This window comes from Leptonotus elevatus, chromosome 3 (assembly GCF_054856555.1).
Source record: "Leptonotus elevatus isolate MCC_2025b chromosome 3, RoL_Lele_1.0, whole genome shotgun sequence".
Classification (NCBI taxonomy): Eukaryota; Metazoa; Chordata; class Actinopteri; order Syngnathiformes; family Syngnathidae; genus Leptonotus; species Leptonotus elevatus.
In genome coordinates this window covers 8,247,790-8,268,027 of record NC_141241.1, presented here as the reverse complement: position 1 = coordinate 8,268,027, position 20,238 = coordinate 8,247,790, and the positions used below count along the sequence as shown (strand labels likewise).

At 41.1% G+C, this 20,238-nt stretch overlaps 1 protein-coding gene across 4 annotated transcripts in view; it reads left to right on the top strand.

Annotated features, from left to right (window-relative positions):
* The window catches only part of tox3 (TOX high mobility group box family member 3), a 72,494-nt gene extending 52,710 nt beyond the window's left edge, over positions 1-19,784 (top strand). For all 4 annotated transcript variants that reach the window (XM_086071525.1, XM_086071524.1, XM_086071528.1 and 1 more), the window contains 5 exons: positions 5,837-6,088; positions 16,674-16,937; positions 17,038-17,268; positions 18,351-18,431; positions 18,506-19,784. In XM_086071525.1, the coding sequence (XP_085927651.1) occupies positions 5,837-6,088; positions 16,674-16,937; positions 17,038-17,268; positions 18,351-18,431; positions 18,506-19,312 (1,635 nt within the window). In that variant the 3' untranslated portion in view covers positions 19,313-19,784. The remainder of the gene's footprint in view (positions 1-5,836; positions 6,089-16,673; positions 16,938-17,037; positions 17,269-18,350; positions 18,432-18,505) is intronic.
* The last annotated feature ends 454 nt before the right edge of the window (positions 19,785-20,238 follow it).

Below are 20,238 nucleotides of genomic sequence, written 5' to 3'. Positions count from 1 at the left end.
AAGCTGAAAAGAGTTTTTGCAGATCTTTCCGCTGGCATAGAAACAGAAATGGTGTTGTGTTTGAGGCGTCTTTCACACAGTTCTGGCGTACTTCCTATTTCCACTCCACAGATTCCCTGTCATTTTGTGTTTACGTCCTTAAATGTGCATTTTGCAATGGCGGCTTGTTTGCTCAAGTACTTGTGTGTTTTAACATATTTAGCCAAGAAAGATCTTTCAGTGTTTAATATTTGGCTTTGCTACTACCTCCGAAGCCCCAAAAATGCTGGGTTGACTTCTGATTCGATTTCACCGTGTGGAAAAAATTGGGGCAATATCTTGCTTTGCTGGGTTCCTTTGACTGATCTTCATTTAGGCCAATTTTGCAGAATATCTGTGTAAAACCTTACAGTACCTATCAAAGCCAGTTTTTCTCCTGGCTGTTTTCCATTAAGCCGTTTTTGTGGTAAAGGTACAGTCACAGAATTGGGATGACAAAGTCAACCCAGCAATTTTCTGACCTGCAATAGAGACCTGTGTGAAAGCTAATAATTGAAATCACTTCTTTCACTGTGTATTGTTGAAAACATTTGGCCCTGTCCCATAATAAAAAAAAAAAAAAAAAATGGTGGTATATAATCGCCACGGCACAGACAAATGTACAGGTTGTATCCCCCTCCTTAAGTGGGAGAGACCCGAGCCATGAGCACCCAATCGGCCACTTCAGGAAAAGGAGATGGGCTGGGCTGGAAGGGGGGAATTTGGTAAATGGGGGTGTCGCTCCTTGAGTTATAGAAAGAAGAAAAAAAACAGCCAAACTCATTTGCACTTTATCAAAAGGAACAACTGTTTCCAGTGTTTGGGCACAGATGGTTCTGCTCCTCGCTAAGGAGGACACCGAGAGAGGAAGAGAGAGAGATAAAGAGATAGAGGACAAGAAGCATGAAGGCTTCATTGTAAAGTCTTCTTCAAGCCACTCAAGATTCAATGCACATGTAAAAATCGGAGTTTTCCCATTTGAGACACTGTATTTCAGCAAATATTAGACAAGGGTGTTTATTTGCACAACTGCAGGGTGAGACCTTTTTTTTTTTTTGTTTCTTAGATAAGTGACAATTTAAGTCAACTGAAAGTGGAGTTTGAAGAAAAAGAAGACTATTGATCATATAGCTGAGAAATTCACTGGTTACAGCAGAAAGCAATAACTACTTCCTGCTTCGGCAAGTTCCGTTTACTGGTCGCACAGTGCAAATGTGGCTTTTTAATGCTGCACAAGAGACTCGGTCCTAAGCAATAACCTATTAGAGAGTTTAGTTGCTGCTGTTTTGCTTTGCAACAGGACACTTAAAGTCCCCGTGTGAACGATAGCATCAGAGACAGAAAGAGAGCGTGAAGTGCCCACGGTTCTTTGTGTCAAAAGAAATCGTGGCAGATGTTCAGTTCACGGGGAATAAAAAAAAAGTGTCATCAACCCAGAGAGACTGTTTAAGTGCTGCTGTTTTGGCTAGCAACGGCATTCAAATGGGTTCATTCTTGAAATGTGAACGGTAAGGCCTATGATTGGAGACGTTTGTTTTTCTTCCTGTTTATTTGAGGGACAGGCTATAAAGCTTTCTATTTCACCGCGATTGGTCGCCAACGTATTGCATATGTTTCGAGTGATTTTGCATGCTCTCTGTGCTGTGGTGTTTTGATGGCCAGTGTATCATTTACCTGATGCACTTAGAGGATGAGATAAGATGACCTGCTTGTGCTTACTAAAGCATACATCCTCGCTGGCAAAGAGCTTTGGCTGCCTCCCTCGCAGTAAAAGATACAGTCCGGTAAGATTGTCTTCCACTCAGATGTATCACTTTACTTAGCCAATCACATTAGAGACATCTAATGAACTATAAATATGTAGAAATGGACTACAAATTTGAAATAATGTTGATTAGGGCTTTCGGTGGCTGATGTTGTCATTTGAGCAGTTGCACTCTGGCCGTCTGCTGATTTGAAACTGGATCCTTAATCCTGCCTGCCATTGATTCGCAGGCCGGCTACATTCAGTAATTACATGCTGCTGCCTTCAACATGTCTTGGTTATTGCATCTGTGAATCACATTAGTACATTTATTGAAGGGCTGGGAGTACTGCCTGAAAAGCTTTTTGTTCTCTCTCCCTGAAAGAGCAGCCTGATGGCACTCAGATAAAAAAGAAAAGAAAAATCCACTGATAACAATTCAACCTTTGTTTGTTTCTGTAACCATTGTTATAATATTCTTATTGCTTTTCAAACAATGTGCATTATATGTGGATCAATCACATTTTGTTCAGAGTAAGGTCAGTGAGGTATAAGGAAAATGCTAAACAATTTCTAAAGCTGATTTTGCATTGCAAATCTAGCAACAAACAAAACAGTGTGTTAACTGTTGTCATGTAAAAGTACAATTTTGCATTCTTAATACACTAAAAGTAAAGTAACAATAAGGCAGGGCAATTCATTTATTTTTTGTTAACAGGTTTTCTTACAAATAATGACATCTTCCAATATTTAACCCAGAGGTAAATACCTGCAAATCAAAGTGGAAATGTTGGTCTGGTTTCATATTTATGAACTGTTGGAAGCACCAAGGATCATTTGAATACACAACCCAACAAAGATGACTGGAGACACGTTGTATGTGGGTCCTTTAAATATGATAGTGAATTTGAATTTGGGCAACAAGTTCAGGGTGTACCCCGCCTACTGCCCGAAGCCAGCTGGGATAGGCTCCAGCACCCCCCGCGACCCTTGTGAGGACAAGCGGTTAAGAAAATGGATGGATGGATGGAATTTGAATTTGGGCTGTATATGAAAATGATCCATAAACACACTATTCTAAGTGGAGTCTGACTTATCAAGGGAAGGATTTGTTTATTTATTTTTTGTCAAACTTTTCTGTGCACATCTCATACCTTGTAATGTCTTCCAATGTTGCCCACTCGTCAAAATGAACATGCACTTCCATCCCGTGCCAGCAGTTTGTTTTGGCACTTGGCTCAGCCGAGCTTTCCAGGACCATTTGAATGCGTAAACAAACCGGCCATGAAAAGAAATTAGACTGTACGTTTCTTAATCTTCAATCACAGACCCCCCCCCCCCCCCCCCCCCCCCCCCCCCTCTAAGATGCTCCTGGTGTGGAATTAGCTTGGCTTTATTGGAAATGACTCACGGCGGTGTTAGCAACACCGTGACACCCTGCTACGTCCAGCAGGATCTGACACCTCCTCCCCCCCAAACAATCCGGAGAGGGTCTTTCCTCATGGACAGGAGACATATTTCAACCCCCCTTGTTCCAAATGAGATCTGACACACTGAAGGCCTCTGGCGCATATGTTGATTTGTATCATCATTAACATGCAGAGGAGTTGGCCCAGCAGTGATACTGGTGCCCGTTTCCATCACTGCATGTCATCAACTTCCTTTTTGTTCATTAAAAATGAAACCATTGATGATAGATGAGTATGTTCTGGCCCATTTAACCCTCTAAAGAGTGAACCATGAAATATATGAGAGACAATTTAAATTATTTGTAAATAGAGTGTTTATTGGTCCTTTTGAACAAACAAACACAATTTTATTTGAAAAGGAATTTCCACATATGACTTTTGATTTGTGTCATATTTGATACATCCGGTCACAATGCTTTAAATGTGTACATTTATAACTAAAAAAAAAAAAAAAATATATATATATATATATAATAACAGACATATCAAACATATAACTCAGAAAGAACATTTCCCACTATTATAATAAGTATAGGTGTCTTTCCTTTCTCAATTGGGGCGATCTTGCAAGGTCGCTGGAAAAGCCATCATCTGGGTGATACTGCCCTCTAATGGATTATTCGTGCAATGCATGTGACAGATCATTTACGTCAGGGTTTTAATGGGGAAACAAATATTATACTCATGAAATAGATGGCTCAAAATGTATTGTATTAATGATACATTTGGCTTTATAGGGTTAAGAAGGGCTCACCATGGCCAACCTTCTTCCTGTTTTTTTTGGGGGCTCTAATCTCCCAATTATTTATTCTACCGAAAACTTCCATAAATCATTTTAATACTACTCCAGTATGAGTGATTTGTGAACGTGACCAGAGCTTTGTCTTCTGCTCAGTGTGCCTACCTTTGCTCTAGATTGTTACATGATATAATAGTGATGAGACTCGGACCGCGAGGTCTCCAGGCTAGCATACAACTTGACCCAGCTCGGCAGGGGAAGTCGGAAAAGATGAATGAACGCGGCAAGGATGGCGGATCTCTTGAGCTTTCCCCCCGCTTGACATGTGGCAGTTTAGTTTATTCACTTTTGGACACATCTTTATTATTTCATTCACGTGTTGGGTTTTTTTGAGCGGACTGGAGCTCATGACAGCGGAGAGCTCGTAGCGAACAGTTCTTACTGGAAGTGTGCGTAATCTATTCAGCACTCAGGCAGCCGCAGGCTGGCATTTTGACAAATTGGACTTTAGCTCCCTGTGAACTGAAGGTGAACTGGTTCTGTTTTCTGAATGAAAATGGTATTAACTGTTTCTACCCCTGGATGGTTATTGGTTATCAGTGCTGATTTAGATTCTCTTGGTGACTAATGGCTGTCTAGTAGTGGTGCTAATACAATATTTTGTCAACAATAATGAAAACACATAATAATCATATTGGAAGGACACACGTGTGAAAGGGAATTTACGAGATAAAATGTTTCTTAATTCAAATATTTGTTTTTATTTGGATGGATTTGAACTCCTGTTTCCATGCCAGAATGCCCATTATAGATTTAGCTCAACTTCCCATAGTGGATTTCCGTGTGAATCAGCAGCACCTCTGCTGGTTGCAGCCAAGTACTGCAGTCCATTTTTGCCTCTTCTGTTTTAAGCACGATTAATCAGTTACTGGTTATACACAATTAATCGATTTTTTTGTTGACCATTTAAGCAATTAGTAAGTAGGTTGTTGAATAACTCACCAAGATCCTTTATTATGGTGTAATTGTCTGTGTTTCTTCAGAATTTTACACCTGGCGAAATGATAAAGTTGCCATGGTGTTGTAGGTTGCGAGCACATCACCTCGGTTCTTTAAAAAATAAACAGTTTGAAAAGAGACCTTCATGATGATCATAAATGCCTTATTTTGGCTTTCAAGCCAATTATTGTAATGTCAAGGATGTCCTCAAATGGAACAGCCCGGTAAAAGTGATCCCAATTGCTTTTGGATGGTCACTTCATATGCAAATAGGATACAAGTTGTAAGATCTATTTTCGCTTTCCAGTCAATCATTATTTAGCAAAATCACCTAAAAGCACTTTTGACGCCATGCCCTTTGGTGTGCATGTGCTCATTGTGAGCTTATGAATATACTCCAATTCCGCAGAGTGGCTTAACGCAACATTGCACATAAAAACAAGAACTAAGTGTGTGAACATCCCCATCTCCGAGAAGGCGCGTAAGCAAATTAAGCGTGTCGGAAAGCTTTAATTCCAAAGGCAGAAGGATTAGGTTTGATGAGCAGATTTAGGGAGTGCAGGCGAGGGGAACAAAAAAGAAATACTCCTGACCGAGTGTAATCATCTTTGAAAATGTTTTTTAAAGCCATCTAGTGTGTGACGTGTATTTTCAGTGCACTTCAACCCAACATCTTGCATCCCTGAGATTAAGTGCCTTTATCGCACATCCTCTCGCGTTCCTGTGATTGCCACTTTTGATGCCTCGTGGACGTAAATAGCTCCAGTAAATACGACACTTTAGTGCACTTACAAGACAAGTGTATTGCCACAGTCCTAAAACTTCAATCTGATCAATGAATATGTTCTCACCTCCCCTTCCTTACAGACCTTTCACACCCCCAGTCTGGGGGACGAGGAGTTTGAGATTCCTCCCATCACACCTCCGCCGGAAATGGAGTCCGGCATCGGCCTGTCTGACGGGGATTCACCTTTTCACACCATGCCGGAGACTCCGACCCAGCACAGGGGCTCACTGATCCCTCAGTTCCCGCCTCAAAGCTTGGATCTGCCCTCCATCACAATCTCGCGCAACATGATGGACCAGGATGGGATGCCGATCAGCAACGGCCAACCGGTGGTGAGTGCAACTGCCCGTCTATACCTAATAGGTCGTCAAGAACGATACGGTGAAAAAATATTGTTTTAAGTAAAGCTCTTTTTTTTTTTTCATCAAGCTGCTACGGCAGCATGATCGTCTCTTCAGGGAAGTTGCTTCTCAGTTTTTAGACCATTGTTCTGTAAGATGTAGATTTTAAGGCGAAACTGAGATTTACCTCCGACACGAGACGGCCAATCGCAGAGTAGCGGGCAGGCCTGTGAGATTGTTGTCTCAGGTTGGAGAAAGGTGTTCTTAAATGCCACGGTGGCGAGAAGCACTGAGGAGGAAAAATGGAAATGTCAACCTGGATGACTGCTTGTCTATTAGGAAAAAAACGACAGATTCATTTAGGGGAATAGAGAGAGAGAAAGGACAAAGCATGATTGGTCCAGATAATGATGACGTTGACGTGCCGTGAACCATTTGAATGTATTTCCTTGTCGTTAATATCAGGAATGGGTTGAAGGGAAGCCGATGCACACCGGGGTTGTTTTGGTCAAAATAGATACAATAACAATTCAGTTACGTAATAAAAATGAAAATATTTTTAAGAAATGAAAACTAACTTATGAAACTCACTAAAACTAGCTATATTTATTGTGAAAATGTCCTTTGTTTTTGCCTTTGTCAATATTGTACACGAGCTCTCAGGAGACGTTTTGTATTTATTTCAGTTAATTAAGGTCAAACAGTTTTGACTTTACTTTACTTTACTACAGCTGTGTCCAAACAATGGCCCAGGGGCCATTTGTGACCCGCCATTCATTTCTAAGCGGCCCGCGGCATATACTTTAAATATTATCGGATACTAATCAATTAGTTTTATATACCGTAGAGCCAAGCAAAAGTGTAAGGGGTTAAAGGGTCTCGACCAACTTAAAATCTTGTAAAATTCTTAACTTTATTAACTTATTTATTAACTTAATTTTTTTTTCTTTTTCGTGTAAAGCACTGAGTTATTTCTTTACATGATAAGATGCTATATAAATAAAGCTGACTTGACTTATTGAAAGCTGTTCAGGTAGCAGTTTTGCAAACTAAACAACCCACTTTAATGTATAAAAAATATGCAATTGTTTAACTAATGTTGGTGTGCTTAATAAATTCTAGTAAAAAAAATCGAATTGGCCCTTGCATCTTTTGATTTTTCTGTATTTGGGCCACAGAGGAGACCATTTAGACAACCCTGCTTTACTCAATTATAAAATACTGACCTTTTTTTTTTTTAAAAATCTTGCACTCGACAAATACTCCATATATTAAGGGGAAAAAACTCAAACTAATAGTAAAACTAAAAAGACAAACTTAAAATGAAGCATTTTCAAAAAAAAATTAACACACTTGCTCAATAAACTAATTAAAACTAATTGAATATAAATCCCTAAAAAAGATCCGTATCTGATTCTTTAGTTATTGTCACGCTTTTCTGCGTCGTCGTCGCTAATAAACTCGTGGTGAGATCACAAAAAAGCCATCAACATTTGACAAAGTATTGTTTAATTTTTGAGTCATATTTTTCCAGGTTCCACTGCATTTATTTACATTCCATAAGGGGAGAAGGGCTATAAACTCTTAACAGCTCCTTTTCCCTGCCTCGGTGCTCGGGGGCCCACAAGATAATTGCCGCTTTTTTTAAAACATCCCGTACAGTAAGTGAGGGCCCCACAAGGCTTGTGCCTAAAGAATTTTCATTTCACGGTCAGTTAAGCTCGGTACATCTGGAGGAACCTTGACACAATTACATTCCGGACCGTTCTCACGACTTGCTGGAGGATTAGATTTTGATTCCCCGGCATTTATTCCTCCTTAAAGACCATTTGCATGGCTCATGTGTCTGATTGGACTCCTATTTCAAAGCTGAGAAAGTAGGTTGCTGCTCGTTATCGGCCATCGCACATTCTGCTGCGGGTGGGAAAAAAAATGGCGATGGTCCTTCATTTTCTCCTGAAATGGGATTGATTCCCCAAAAGCCTTGCCACAATGGGTATCGTCACTCCTTTCACCTGCTTTTTTTTTTTGTCTGTTATCTCCAAGAGGGAACTTTTGAAACCAGATAAGTACTGCTCTCAGTTTGCAGGCAGTGATTTACGAGGGCCTGAGAGGGGTGTTTTGTCATTGTTGTCAGCACGCTGATAAAGGAATGACAAGCTTATGTACATGATTACAAGCTCACTTCTTTGTTATGGCAGCAGGGACACACAAATAAAAACAGCACAATATTGCAATTACATTTGCTTCCTGCTTGCTTTTGTCCAGAAAATTGTTCCACCTGTGCCTTTCACACAAAACCCAGAAAAAGTGTAGTAGTGACAGGGCATTCCACAGTCAATTACGTACATGACATTATCACATGTCGCTGTTGTGACGTTTAACAAAAGTTTTGCGTTGTTTACACAGAACAGCGACAGCAATAAAAGACAAAAGTCAACTTTTAAAGGCAGTGTGATGACACAAATACATCTGATGCTTCTTTCAAAGACAAAAAATAATAAAACATGGTTGACTTTGTCTCCCATTTTGTGTCAGTGCTGTATACAGAACAGTTACATGGTAACCAGGAGGGACAATGCCTGGACAGGGCTTCTCATTCTTATTCTGTAGGTGGATGGTTGTCGGGTAGACTATACCCCAATTCTGAACAAAAGAACACAAGCACATAAACAATTATAACTTTACAGGCAGTGTAAAAGAGACTTCTCATACGACCTCTGAAGGCAGCTGCCACATTAAGTATGTCCCATAAGAATCGCGATTCTCATTTAGTACGATTCAGAATCCATTTTAAATGTCCCAAAATCGATTTTATTTAAATTATTTTATACTGTCTTACCTTTGTTTGTGTGTGCCTTTATTGGAAGCGCTGTTCATGTTGTACCCAATTTGGCCACTAAGGGGCAGTGTGGTTACACGCGGTCTGATACAATGTTAAGTTGTAGCCACATTAGAGAGTAGAAGGAAAAAGTCACGATTAAGTTATTCCAATAAAAGTACTTTTTTTTTTTTTGCAGCGTGGAGCCGTTCTTTTGAGTAATAAAAGTGCCACGAGTAGAGCACTAATTAGCATTAGCGAGTCAGACTGGAGTTGATTGGGATGAATGAAAGCAACATTGATATTAAGTTCAAGTTATGCTGCTGTAAAGGGCAGTATAAAAAAAGAAGAGATTTAAACACATGCATGCCTGCAACCCTAACTGTACTTTAATATTATATAAAATAAATGACCTGTTTTGTGAGCCACTTTTTGTTGCAGACAAACTGAATATTCGCCGTTAAATATTTTGCAGACAAATCCAGTCGCTGTCGTCCTTTATTTCAAATGAAGCTAGCTATCTATGCCCGTACCTCCAAAAAAAAGGGTATGAAGGCAAATACTTAAAGATAGTCTCCTATTCCATATTGGTGCAATTTATACACAACAATCAAATATGGGAAACAGTTGTTGAAATACTTGAACTAATATGAAAGCCAGCCTTAGAATATACCTGGTCTGATTTGCAAAATGTTCTATCACATTTCTATCACATTGCCAAGTGTTCTTCTAATTCCTCATTCCTCATGCACACGTAGATCAAATTTTTGGTTTTCCACTTTTTTTGCGCTCAAACCCAATCGTACCGCAGGGTACAGCTAGCCAGTGTAGCTGTATTCACCATTTCTGCTCCCGCCCATCTCCGCTGCTGCTCAGCGAGAGTCCCAGGATTCTGTTTCCAAAGAACACCTGGTGCCTTCGCCGTGTCTTGACATGTGCAAGGACACCGAGACAATTGCCTCAGTCTGTCCTTTTGTGATTGGATTACAAACATACAGTAGTTGTCTTATAATGCAATCTCTGTTCACCACTGTCATGTCCATCCACCCGTCCGTGTTCTATACCGCTTATCCTGTTCAGGGTCACAGGAAAGCTGGAATTTGTTGTCAGAAACGGGGATACGTCCTGCTCTGATCACCTGTCAAGATTATTAGAATTTTCATCCAAGGCATTAAATAGTTCCTGTAATGTTAGCATCGATGCTAACTTAGGTGTGTAACAAAAAACAACAATTTGAACTGGAATTTTTTTTTTATTGAAAAGATGCGAGTCAGTTCGAACCGAATAAATCATTACACTTTGAAATATATCAAGATACATATTGAATTGTATTTTACTGTAGAGATATATCTTAGAAGGAAATGGCACATTTACAGTACAACAAAAAAATAATTACATCATACAGTCTCAAACGGAGCTATCCCAAATCGAATCGTTCCACTTTCAAATCGAACTGTCCTTGAATTGTTTTGCACACCACATATTGATAACCATATCGAGCAGTCTTTAGTAGAGAAGCACACTCTTTGTTGTTATCATAGCACAACAGGTGTTCTGGCTGGTTCGCCAGTACAGCCTTTGAAAGTGGGTTGCCATGGCAATTACTTTTTATCCTTCTCACTATAAGCCTGTTTAGCATCGTTACATTACTAAATATTGTTGCTTTAATCTGTTATAGTGACCCGATTGAAATATATTGACATGTAACAAGTAAACACCAGACAATTTTTTTCCATGTTTTTTTTATTTGGGCTATTTTTGTAATTTTTTTATATACATATTTATTGTGCAATTATATACATTTTAAACTTTTCTTAATGTGTAATTATATATTTTTAATTTTGATTCCTATATCCAATTTTAATTTGTATTCAGTTAAAAATTGCAATAACTTGATACTACTCCTTGCATCCTTGCTTTAAAATGAGTTTGATGTTTTTGGGGGGGCAAAATAATGTTTTTCAGCGTGTTGTTTTTGTGATTTGATTCCTTGCAAACAACACAATAGCGTTGCTATTGTGTTCACCAGTCAAATGTGAGCATTGTAGCAGAAAGCATCACATCAGCCGAAGCTCTGACATGAGCTGTACATCAATTTAAAAGAGTGGATTTTTTTTTTCTCTTCTTCTTCTTTGGTTGCCTTGACGGAGAGCCTGTGTGACACGTGGGCTCGGTCAGCAATGATAGATAATCACACGGCCGTGCAATACTTGTAATGAAGTCTCAGTCTGACCTTCTGTGTGATTGATTCTGTGATTTACCACAGAATCACAATAAAATGTTGAAATGCCCATAATGCATCTGGAAGATTAGGGGGAGTGGATAGTTGGCGGGTGTAATTCAGGGGAATGGCGTTCATACAGAAAATAGGCTGAAAATAATTGCTTTTACAGGCAGCCTGGAGTGGCTTCTAATGCTACACCAAAGGCAGGAAGATGCCAGGTCTTCCTTTTCCATGTTGTGACTGGTAACAAAAAAGGTACACACAAAAAAAGTATACTTTTACAGACAGTGTGAAAGGGGCTTTTGGTACTAGCTCAGATTGTGGATTTGCTGGGATCTATTTTGTCTCGCCATTTTGTTTTGCTGCTGCTTATAGAAAGTATTCACTGACGTCATGAGATCGCGAGGCCGCCCTTCATGGTGGGTCAACTTTCCAGCAGACTCAGCTGTGCTTGTATTGAGTTTACACCGAATGTTCTTTTGTTATTGATGAATGTCACCCCCAGCTTCCTCTAACGTTACTTGTACACGCAAGACGTATGCGGAAGATTTATCTCAACACTCCATGCAAGTGATACACGTTAAAACGTTTGATTAGTGGAATCGGTTAGATTACAAACATTTGCCGATGTAACTGCCTGGACCGGACTACATGGCAACGTATGCTCTGAGGTAGGAAGGCTCAAAAAACACGGACATTCTTGCGTCTTCTGTACTTTCGGCTTTTATTGGTTGCTATGTGCATTTATCATTTGTCATTTCGATTATTTTTAAACCAAGTTAGCTAGTTCCCAGACCGCGCTAGCTACTAGCGCTAGCATGTTTCAACAAAAACAACAACAACATTGTTGATTCATCACTTATTATCGTACACTTAAACAACAATTTAAACTTTTGGACTGCTGAGAAAGGAAAATAAGAGACCTTAAGGAGGGTATTTGGAGAGATCTCAAAATCGAGCATCTTGACCACCAGATCTATTTTTAGCCAGAGCTAGCCACGGTTAGCGGCTCACATATATCACGACCGCATTATGGTAAAATAATTTTTTACCATCTTAATCAAAATGGTCAGAACACACGTTGGTAGACTTTGTTGGTTGGAATCCTTTAGATTTATCTTTGCACAGCGCACAATGTGGGGCAAATGATGCCATGTGAATACTATCTATACATAAAAATAAAAAAATCCACCTGGCTTCTGATGCTAACCCAAAGGCGTAAAACCTCAGAATTTTGTTCCGTTCTTCCGAAAGAAGGCTGAAAATTACAGCTTTTACTGGCTGTGTAAAAGGGGCTTCTGACCCGAACTCAGAAGGTGTAAAACTGCTGTCTCAATTAATTACTCCACTTTCATTTTGGTTCTGTTTGCACAGACACAGATAAAGGGTTTTAAAAAAAAAATCCAGGAAGTGTCAAAAGGGTTTCTGTTAGATTAAATGTACATGAGTTATCCCATATTTACTCTTATTGTATTGCAAAGCATGACTCATGCTCTTGGAGCTGCAGAACAGGAACTGTGCCCTTACCACAAAATAAGGACTGAAACATTTTGTTGTTGGAACGCCCTGTAAAAAAATAAAAAGAGAGGGCTCGGGAGTGTGCCCCAGAGTGGGCAGGAGATTGTAACTGGGCACATCTCTGTCCGTTCTCCTCGCGAGTAAAAATTATTTCTGATACTACCTCAGAAGGCAAAAAATTGCCGGGTCGACTTGTTCCCCCAATTTCTGTTGGGTCAGTACAGAACAGTGACACAGTAAAAAAAAAAAAGTTCCTCCTGGGGTAATATCAGATGACCCTATTGTACTGGTAATTCCAGCTTTTACAAGCAGTCTGAAATGGGCTTCTGATTTTACCTCCAAAGCCGGGAAATTCCAGGTCAACTTTTTGCATTTTGCTGCCCCGTAGGCCTATATAGAATTGGAACATTGAAAAAAGTACAAAATGCCAGCTTTTAAAGGCAGTGTGAAAAGGGCTCCTGATATATTCTCCAAAGAGGGAAAAATCGTCAGACTGATACTGGTTCAGTGCCGAAAAAAGGGCTGAAAATGCCGGCACTTAGAGGAAGTGCATAAGGGACTTCTGAAACTTGTTTTTACTTCATCCCCCTAGGCAGTACCGCTGCCATTTATACAGTTATTCACGCAATAATAATTCATTATATTTGATGGTTACGTCATATTTTTTAAATAAATGTAGTCTGCGCCCGGAGGGCTGAAATGCTCCCATCCCTGACTATACCAGTACTCAAAATTGTATTTTTCTCATTTGGCTTAAGCACAGTTGCTGAAAATGAAAGGGGGAGGGTGGTGTGTGTGTTTTAAAAATAAAAATGATGTCGCCATTTAGAAGCCCAGTAAAGGAATATGTGCAGGGCGCTGATAAACTATCTTTAATAGGACTGACCTTTCATGCTGGCGAAAGTTACTGGGGGATTCATCCACCCATAATTACCATATAGATGATTTTTAGCCCTCTGCTGCCACAGAACATTTCCAAGAGCTCTGCCCATTGATTGAATGGAAATTGAACTTGTTAACATTCTTTTCAGTGCTCTTACAGCTTAGCGCACGCGGCCACTGTTCATAAACTCTCCATCAATTCTGATTTTCCATTTTATTTTTGTGATATCTTTGTCAAAAGCATATCGCGCGAGTGTCATCCAAGCCCAGAAAGATGGCTTTCATTTTATTGCTTTCATCAACAAGAAATGCACCCAATAAGCAATTTTTCCTCTCCCTTTCTCCAAAATCGTGTGAGGAATATTACAAAGTGAATGGACATTTATTGATTATAAACATTGCAGCTTGTTTGGCTGCTGAGAGCCGGAGATAAGGACTTATTTGCAGATTTACGACGACTATCAAAACATCTCGTCGAGAGTGCTGACAATACCGCAATCAAAATGCAAATGAGAGATGGTGAGCTCCGTGCACCGGCAGCGATCCATTCATGTGCACGCGAGGCGACTGCGAGCCAAGATGATTCGTTGGCCGTTATCGTTACGTGACAATTCCAGCACTCAGGCACAAAGTTAGTACATCTGTTTCAATTTGTTGCCATTTCAAGATACTTTTTCCCAATAGTAATCCATTGTAATAGAATTGATCTGTTCCAGATGGATGGATGGATTGGATGTTGCAGAGCTTTACTGCAATTAAAATAAAAATATTTAAAAGATTATAATTTTTTCTACATAAATAATCATCATTAAGCACAGCTTACATGTTCAAAGAGCCAAGCCGATTACCTTCAAAAGTAAAAAGTGAAAATAAATTGGGAGTTTTACAAAAATTGTCAGGAAAATTCTTGTCTCAAAGTAAGTTGATACAAATAAAGTGATCTGCCACTCATCTTGGTAGTTATGTTCCAGACCCACCCATCATAGTACATCATAAACGATCACTCTGAAAACAGCTGGGGCAAATGTAACCCAATTTGGGTCAAAAAGGGGCTGATATACTACTTGGGACATTTTGCCCCATAAAATGTTCCTCCTAGTTTCTTTTTTAACTAATACAGACAAATTCATGTCCAAAATATATCCTAAAGTTGATGTTTGTAAGTTGGAGGGGGGGGTCGGTACTCGTTTGTTTGTGGCATCTTTCAATTGTCAAAGGGTATCCCATGCTTCTTTGCCTGTTTTTTATTTAACGCTAAAGCTTTTTTTTCTTTTTCTTCTTTTTTTTAAATAAAGGCCAGAGGCGACAACAAATGGACAAACGGGAGAGGCAGAGAGACTCACGTAAAGTCTGGACTCTGACTGGACTGGTCCCAGAATGGGGACATTTAAAGATCTGAAAGATCGTTTTTATGTTACCATGTCGTCCAAGTGTGGCTGTTATCTGCTGTGTGTGTTCACAAAAGTTTGCCAATTCTAGTTTAAGGTTGTTTTACTTTCGAGGTTCCACTGTACTGGTTAGCGTTTAAAAGAAAAAACTCAATGTTTAAGGAGCATTTTGAGGTAATCAGCATATTCCAAACAAACGTCGCAACGGCCCATTGCCCGACCTGCATCATTGCCATACAGATGGCCGCGACTAATGAGCTCAGCATGCGTCTTTTTATGGCGCAAACGGCAACCCGTCATGTTTTCAGTAATGACAAAAGCACTTGGAAGCGAGGTGGTTATGCAAATATGCTCACAAGCTTGTGTGTGTATTTTTTTATTTGGGAGAAAACAAAACCTGTTTTTCACAGCATCTTCCTGTCACATAAATAGACACCTTCCAACAATCCAGAGATTGTATTCATGATAAGGGAGAAGTGACAACAACATGTTGTATCTTTAAAAGGTGTTACAATATTTCTTCAAGATGGGCGAGTTCAATAAAGCCTCATGTGTTGCTTTATGATGTGTTGATTTCGGTGGAGATTGAGTTTGTGCCGCTGAATACCAGATGGACTCAGCCAGAGGGAACAAATCACCTTCTTGTGTTGCGCTCACATCTCCTCCTCTGTTCCACGTCAGCTCTCTGATCTGGCAGCCCTTAGAGACGGCTGTTGGTTTCAATCTAGCTGCAATCGATGCTAACCTGTGCAAACATGCACCTTGCATAAGGCGCTTTAAACAACATGTTGTTCCTTCACAAAGACTCTTTCAAGACGCAATTGTTAGTTTCAAAGACTTCTGAAAAATCTGTAGTTACTTCTCAAAGACTTTGAAGACCTAGTTGGACTATTTTAAAATGCAATGATTCTTTAAATATCCTGTTGTTCTTTCTCAAAGACTTTCAAGATCCACATGGTTCTTCTCAGACTCTTTAAAGAACAGGTTGGTCCTTCTTAAGGACAGTTAGGTTGTTGGTTATCAAAGACTTTTTCAAGAACACCGTATTCCCTAAAACTCTCTTAATAACCAGTTGTGCCTTCTCAAACTCTTTCACGAACTTATTGTTCAGTCTTAAAGACTATATGAAGAACAGTGGTTGTCTCCACAACACTTTTTTCAGGGACCAAACGTTCTTCCTCAAAGATTGTTGTCAGGAACTAAACATTTCCTCAAGTGGGTTTCTCCCAGATCCAAATTTTTGTTCTTGAAGAGCCTTTCAAGACCCAATTGTTTGCTTCCAGGGACTTTTAGCAACAAAAAGTTCCTTCCATAAGACTTATTCAGAAATGCTCAGACTTGTTTGTTTTTCCAAGAACATAACACCTAAAGACTATTTCCGGAACCAAATATTTCTCCTCAAAACTCTTACAAAAACTAATTATTCCTTTAGGGTGACTCTTAAAAGAAACACTATTACTTAAGAAATGTGTGACGCTTGTTTTTGTTTGTTCATTTTGAAAGAATTCTTTACAAACCAAACCAAACAATTTGCGATTCAGTTTTAAACAGTGGTCTACTTCCTCATTCAAAAGCTGCACATTATGGCACTACCACATAACAATCCACCATCCATGACTCCATTTCCTCTCTTGAACAAAGATGCAGACACTTGAGCTGCATGCACGGCGACGTAACATGAAAACAGAGGATCAATACGCCATTACCATGTTAACAATGCCCCCTTTTCCTTTGATATCACAGAATGTTGGACCGGCCCATATCCGCCAGTACGCAGCTAACCCAGCCATGCTGATGAAATCCATCGCTAACATAAGCTGCCCCAACGGCATGATCTCGCGGAATCAACTGACCACCATCAACCAGTCTCATCTCAACACGCAACTCAACCTGAACATGGGCGGACCCAACATTGCCCACACTTCGCCATCGCCACCGGCCAGCAAGTCCGCCACGCCATCGCCCTCCAGCTCCATCAACGAAGACGACCAGGACGACGGCAACAGGGTGAGGAAGCAGTCAGATGTCTGCCAAAAAGCTTGAATCTTCAGACATTACTGTAAATATGTAAATGTATCTGAGCAAGCTATATCCTCCATCATCACAGGTTGTCGGTGAAAAGCGACCGGCACCTGTCGATCCCACGAAAAAGCCCAAGACACCCAAAAAGAAGAAGAAGAAGGATCCTAACGAGCCACAGAAGCCGGTGTCGGCATATGCCCTGTTCTTCCGAGACACGCAGGCCGCTATCAAGGGTCAGAACCCCAACGCCACCTTTGGCGAAGTGTCCAAGATCGTGGCATCCATGTGGGACGGTCTTGGGGAGGAGCAGAAACAGGTACGTCCAACACATTATGGAGTGATGTTACTGATGGAGAAAGTGATGATCTTGCTCATTATTTAAGACACTATAGAATGTTTGTGGTTTCCTCCGGGTGCTCCGGTTTCCTCCCACATTCCAAAGACATGCATGGCAGGTTAATTGAACTCTCCAAGTTGTCCATAGGTGTGATTGTGAGTGTGGATGGTTGTTCGTCTCTGTGTGCCCTGTGATTGGCTGGCAACTAGTTCAGGGTGTACCCCGCCTACTGCCCGAAGCCAGCTGGGATAGGGTCCAGCGCCCCCGCGACCTTTGTGAGGACAAGCGGTTAAGAAAATGGATAGATGGATAGTATGTTTGTCAGTCTTCCTTCCATGCTTGGCTGTTTTTAGATTAGCACTGTTTTTCCGACAGGATTTCAAAAACTTGCCCTGCAAAGACATTTTCCTCAAAGACTCTTTCAAGTAGTCGTCGTTCCTTCTCAAAGACGTTTGAAGAACCAGTTGTTTTTTATGAGATCTTGAAATGTTCCCTAGCAAACACTCTTTCAAAAACCAGTTAAGAATCTTTCAAGAAGTAGTTGATCCTTCGAGAAGTATTTGAATAACTAATTGTTCCTATGAGATATTTGAAGAAACAAATGTTCCCAGCAAATACTCGTTTCAGAACCAGTTAAGACTCTTTGAAGAAGTAGCTGATCCTACTCAAAGATCTTTGAAGAAACGGTTGTTCCTAATAGGATCTTTGACAAAACAAATGTTCCCTAGCAAATACTCTTTTCAAGAACCAGTTGAGGCTCTTTCAAGAATTAGTCAATCTTTCTCAAATACTCGTTCAAGAACCAGTTGTTCCTTCTCATACATTGTCCTTTCTTTGAAGAACCAATTTTTTCTTTTCTTGCACGCCCAGTGGTATGCGACTGCAACCTACATAAATCTGTAGCAGAGAAGTGTCTTTAGCTCCAGAAAAAAAGCTTTTTCAAATTGATGGCAAGGTTGTACATTCTGGGACCTTCAATAATGACTATCTTGCTCGGTGGAGTTTGCGTCCGTCTTACGTAACATGTTCGCTCATTGATCTCTGTTGCGGTGTTATTGCAGTTGTATAAAAGCAAAACAGAGGCTGCCAAGAAAGAGTACTTGAAGGCCCTGGCTGCATACCGTGCTAGTCTGGTCTCCAAGGTGAGCTATTTCTCTCTTTATCCTAAAAACCATCGCATTTTGAAACCTTAGTTGATTGTTTTTCTTTGGTCCAGGCTGCGGCGGAATCCGCAGAGGCGCAGACGATCCGGTCTGTGCAGCAGACCTTGGCCTCCACCAGCCTCTCTCCGGGCCTGGTACTGCCCTCACCCCTCAATCAGCACCCCTCCATGCCCTCGGCCTCCCAGGCCCTTCAGCAAGGCCTACCCCGAGCCATCGCCCCCAAGCCGCTGCAGATGAGACACGGCGGCAGTCAAATTGTCACCTCGGTCACAGTTTCCCACCCGAACATGTCCCCGGCGATGCCGCAAATGCTCGGCCAGATGGGCTCCGGCGGGACCATGGCGCATTCCACGGCCGTGTCGCAGATGAGCCCGCCCATGCAGCATCAGCAGCAGCATACCATGCAGCAGCAAATGCAGCAGCACCTCCAGCACCACCAGATGCAGCAGCAGCAGATGCACCACCAGCAGATCCAACAGCAGATGCAGCATCAGCACTTCCAGCACCACCTCCAGCAGCAGCTTCAACAACACCACATCCACCAGCAACAGCAGCAGCAGCAGCAACAGCAGCAGCAGCAGCAGCAGCAGCAGCAGCAGCAGCAGCAGCAGCAGCAGCACTTACAAATGCAGCACATGCAAATGCAGCAGCAAATGCATCAGCAGCAAATCCAACATCTCCAACAACACCAGTCCCAGTGTTCCCCGCCGCACCACTCACCCGGCACTCCCCATTCTGTGGGCTCCGCCTCGCTCGGCAGCCCCCAGCCGGCCCCCCAGCAGCAGAACCCTCCGCCGCCGCAACACCCCTCCCAGATCCAGGCCCACGCCCAGGTCCTTTCCCAAGTCAGCATTTTCTGAGCCAAAATCCTCCAAGGACATTAGAATAAAAGCATCAGTCCCGGTTGCTTTTCAAGCGTTGCACTTAACAAGTGTGTCACAATTTAGAATGTTATACCAAGAAGAACTGGTGTCCATTGTTATAGACGGATATAACTCACGTGGAAATGTGAGGCCAAAAGGGGTTGACGGGGTTTCGTCCAAGCTTGGACGGCGTTTACAGACACTCCCTAACTTACGAACAAGTTACGTTCCAGAAGACTCTTCATGTCTCGAATGGGTCATAAGTTGTTATTTTGCCATTTTTCAATTGTTACTTGTTCTGTAAGACAAAATGTCATTTTCGTCTCAACCTCAACAAGTCCCTCTTCTTGTTCTTAGTTTTAATGCAGACTGAAGGCACACAAATTGAAATTTAGATTTGTGGAACTTTAGTTGTATTTTTTTTAACTAATACGGACAAATTCATGTCCAAAATATATCCTAAAGTTGATGTTCGTAAGTTGGGGGGAGCAGGGGGGGGGTGGGGGGGGGACGTTACTTGTTTGTGGCGTCTTTCAATTGTCAATGGGTACGCCATGCGTCTGTCACTGTTTTTTATTTAACGCTAAAGCTTTATTTATAAAGGCCAGAGGCGACAACAAATGGACAAACGGTAGAGGCAGAGAGACTCACGTAAAGTCTGGACTCTGACTGGATTGGTCCCAGAACGGGGAAGGACATTTAAAGACCTGAAGGATCGTTTTTTTATGTCACCATGTCGTCCAAGTGTAACTGTTATCTGCTGTATGTTTTTTGTAGGGGCGGGGCTAAATTGCCCTCACCCACACTCTCTTAAAATCCAATCCTCCTTTATTACTTTTCACGTCAGTTGTTTAAACAATTCCTATTGTGTCTTTTATTTTTGTCTAACAAAAAAGGGGATATTTTATAATCCATTTCTCAAG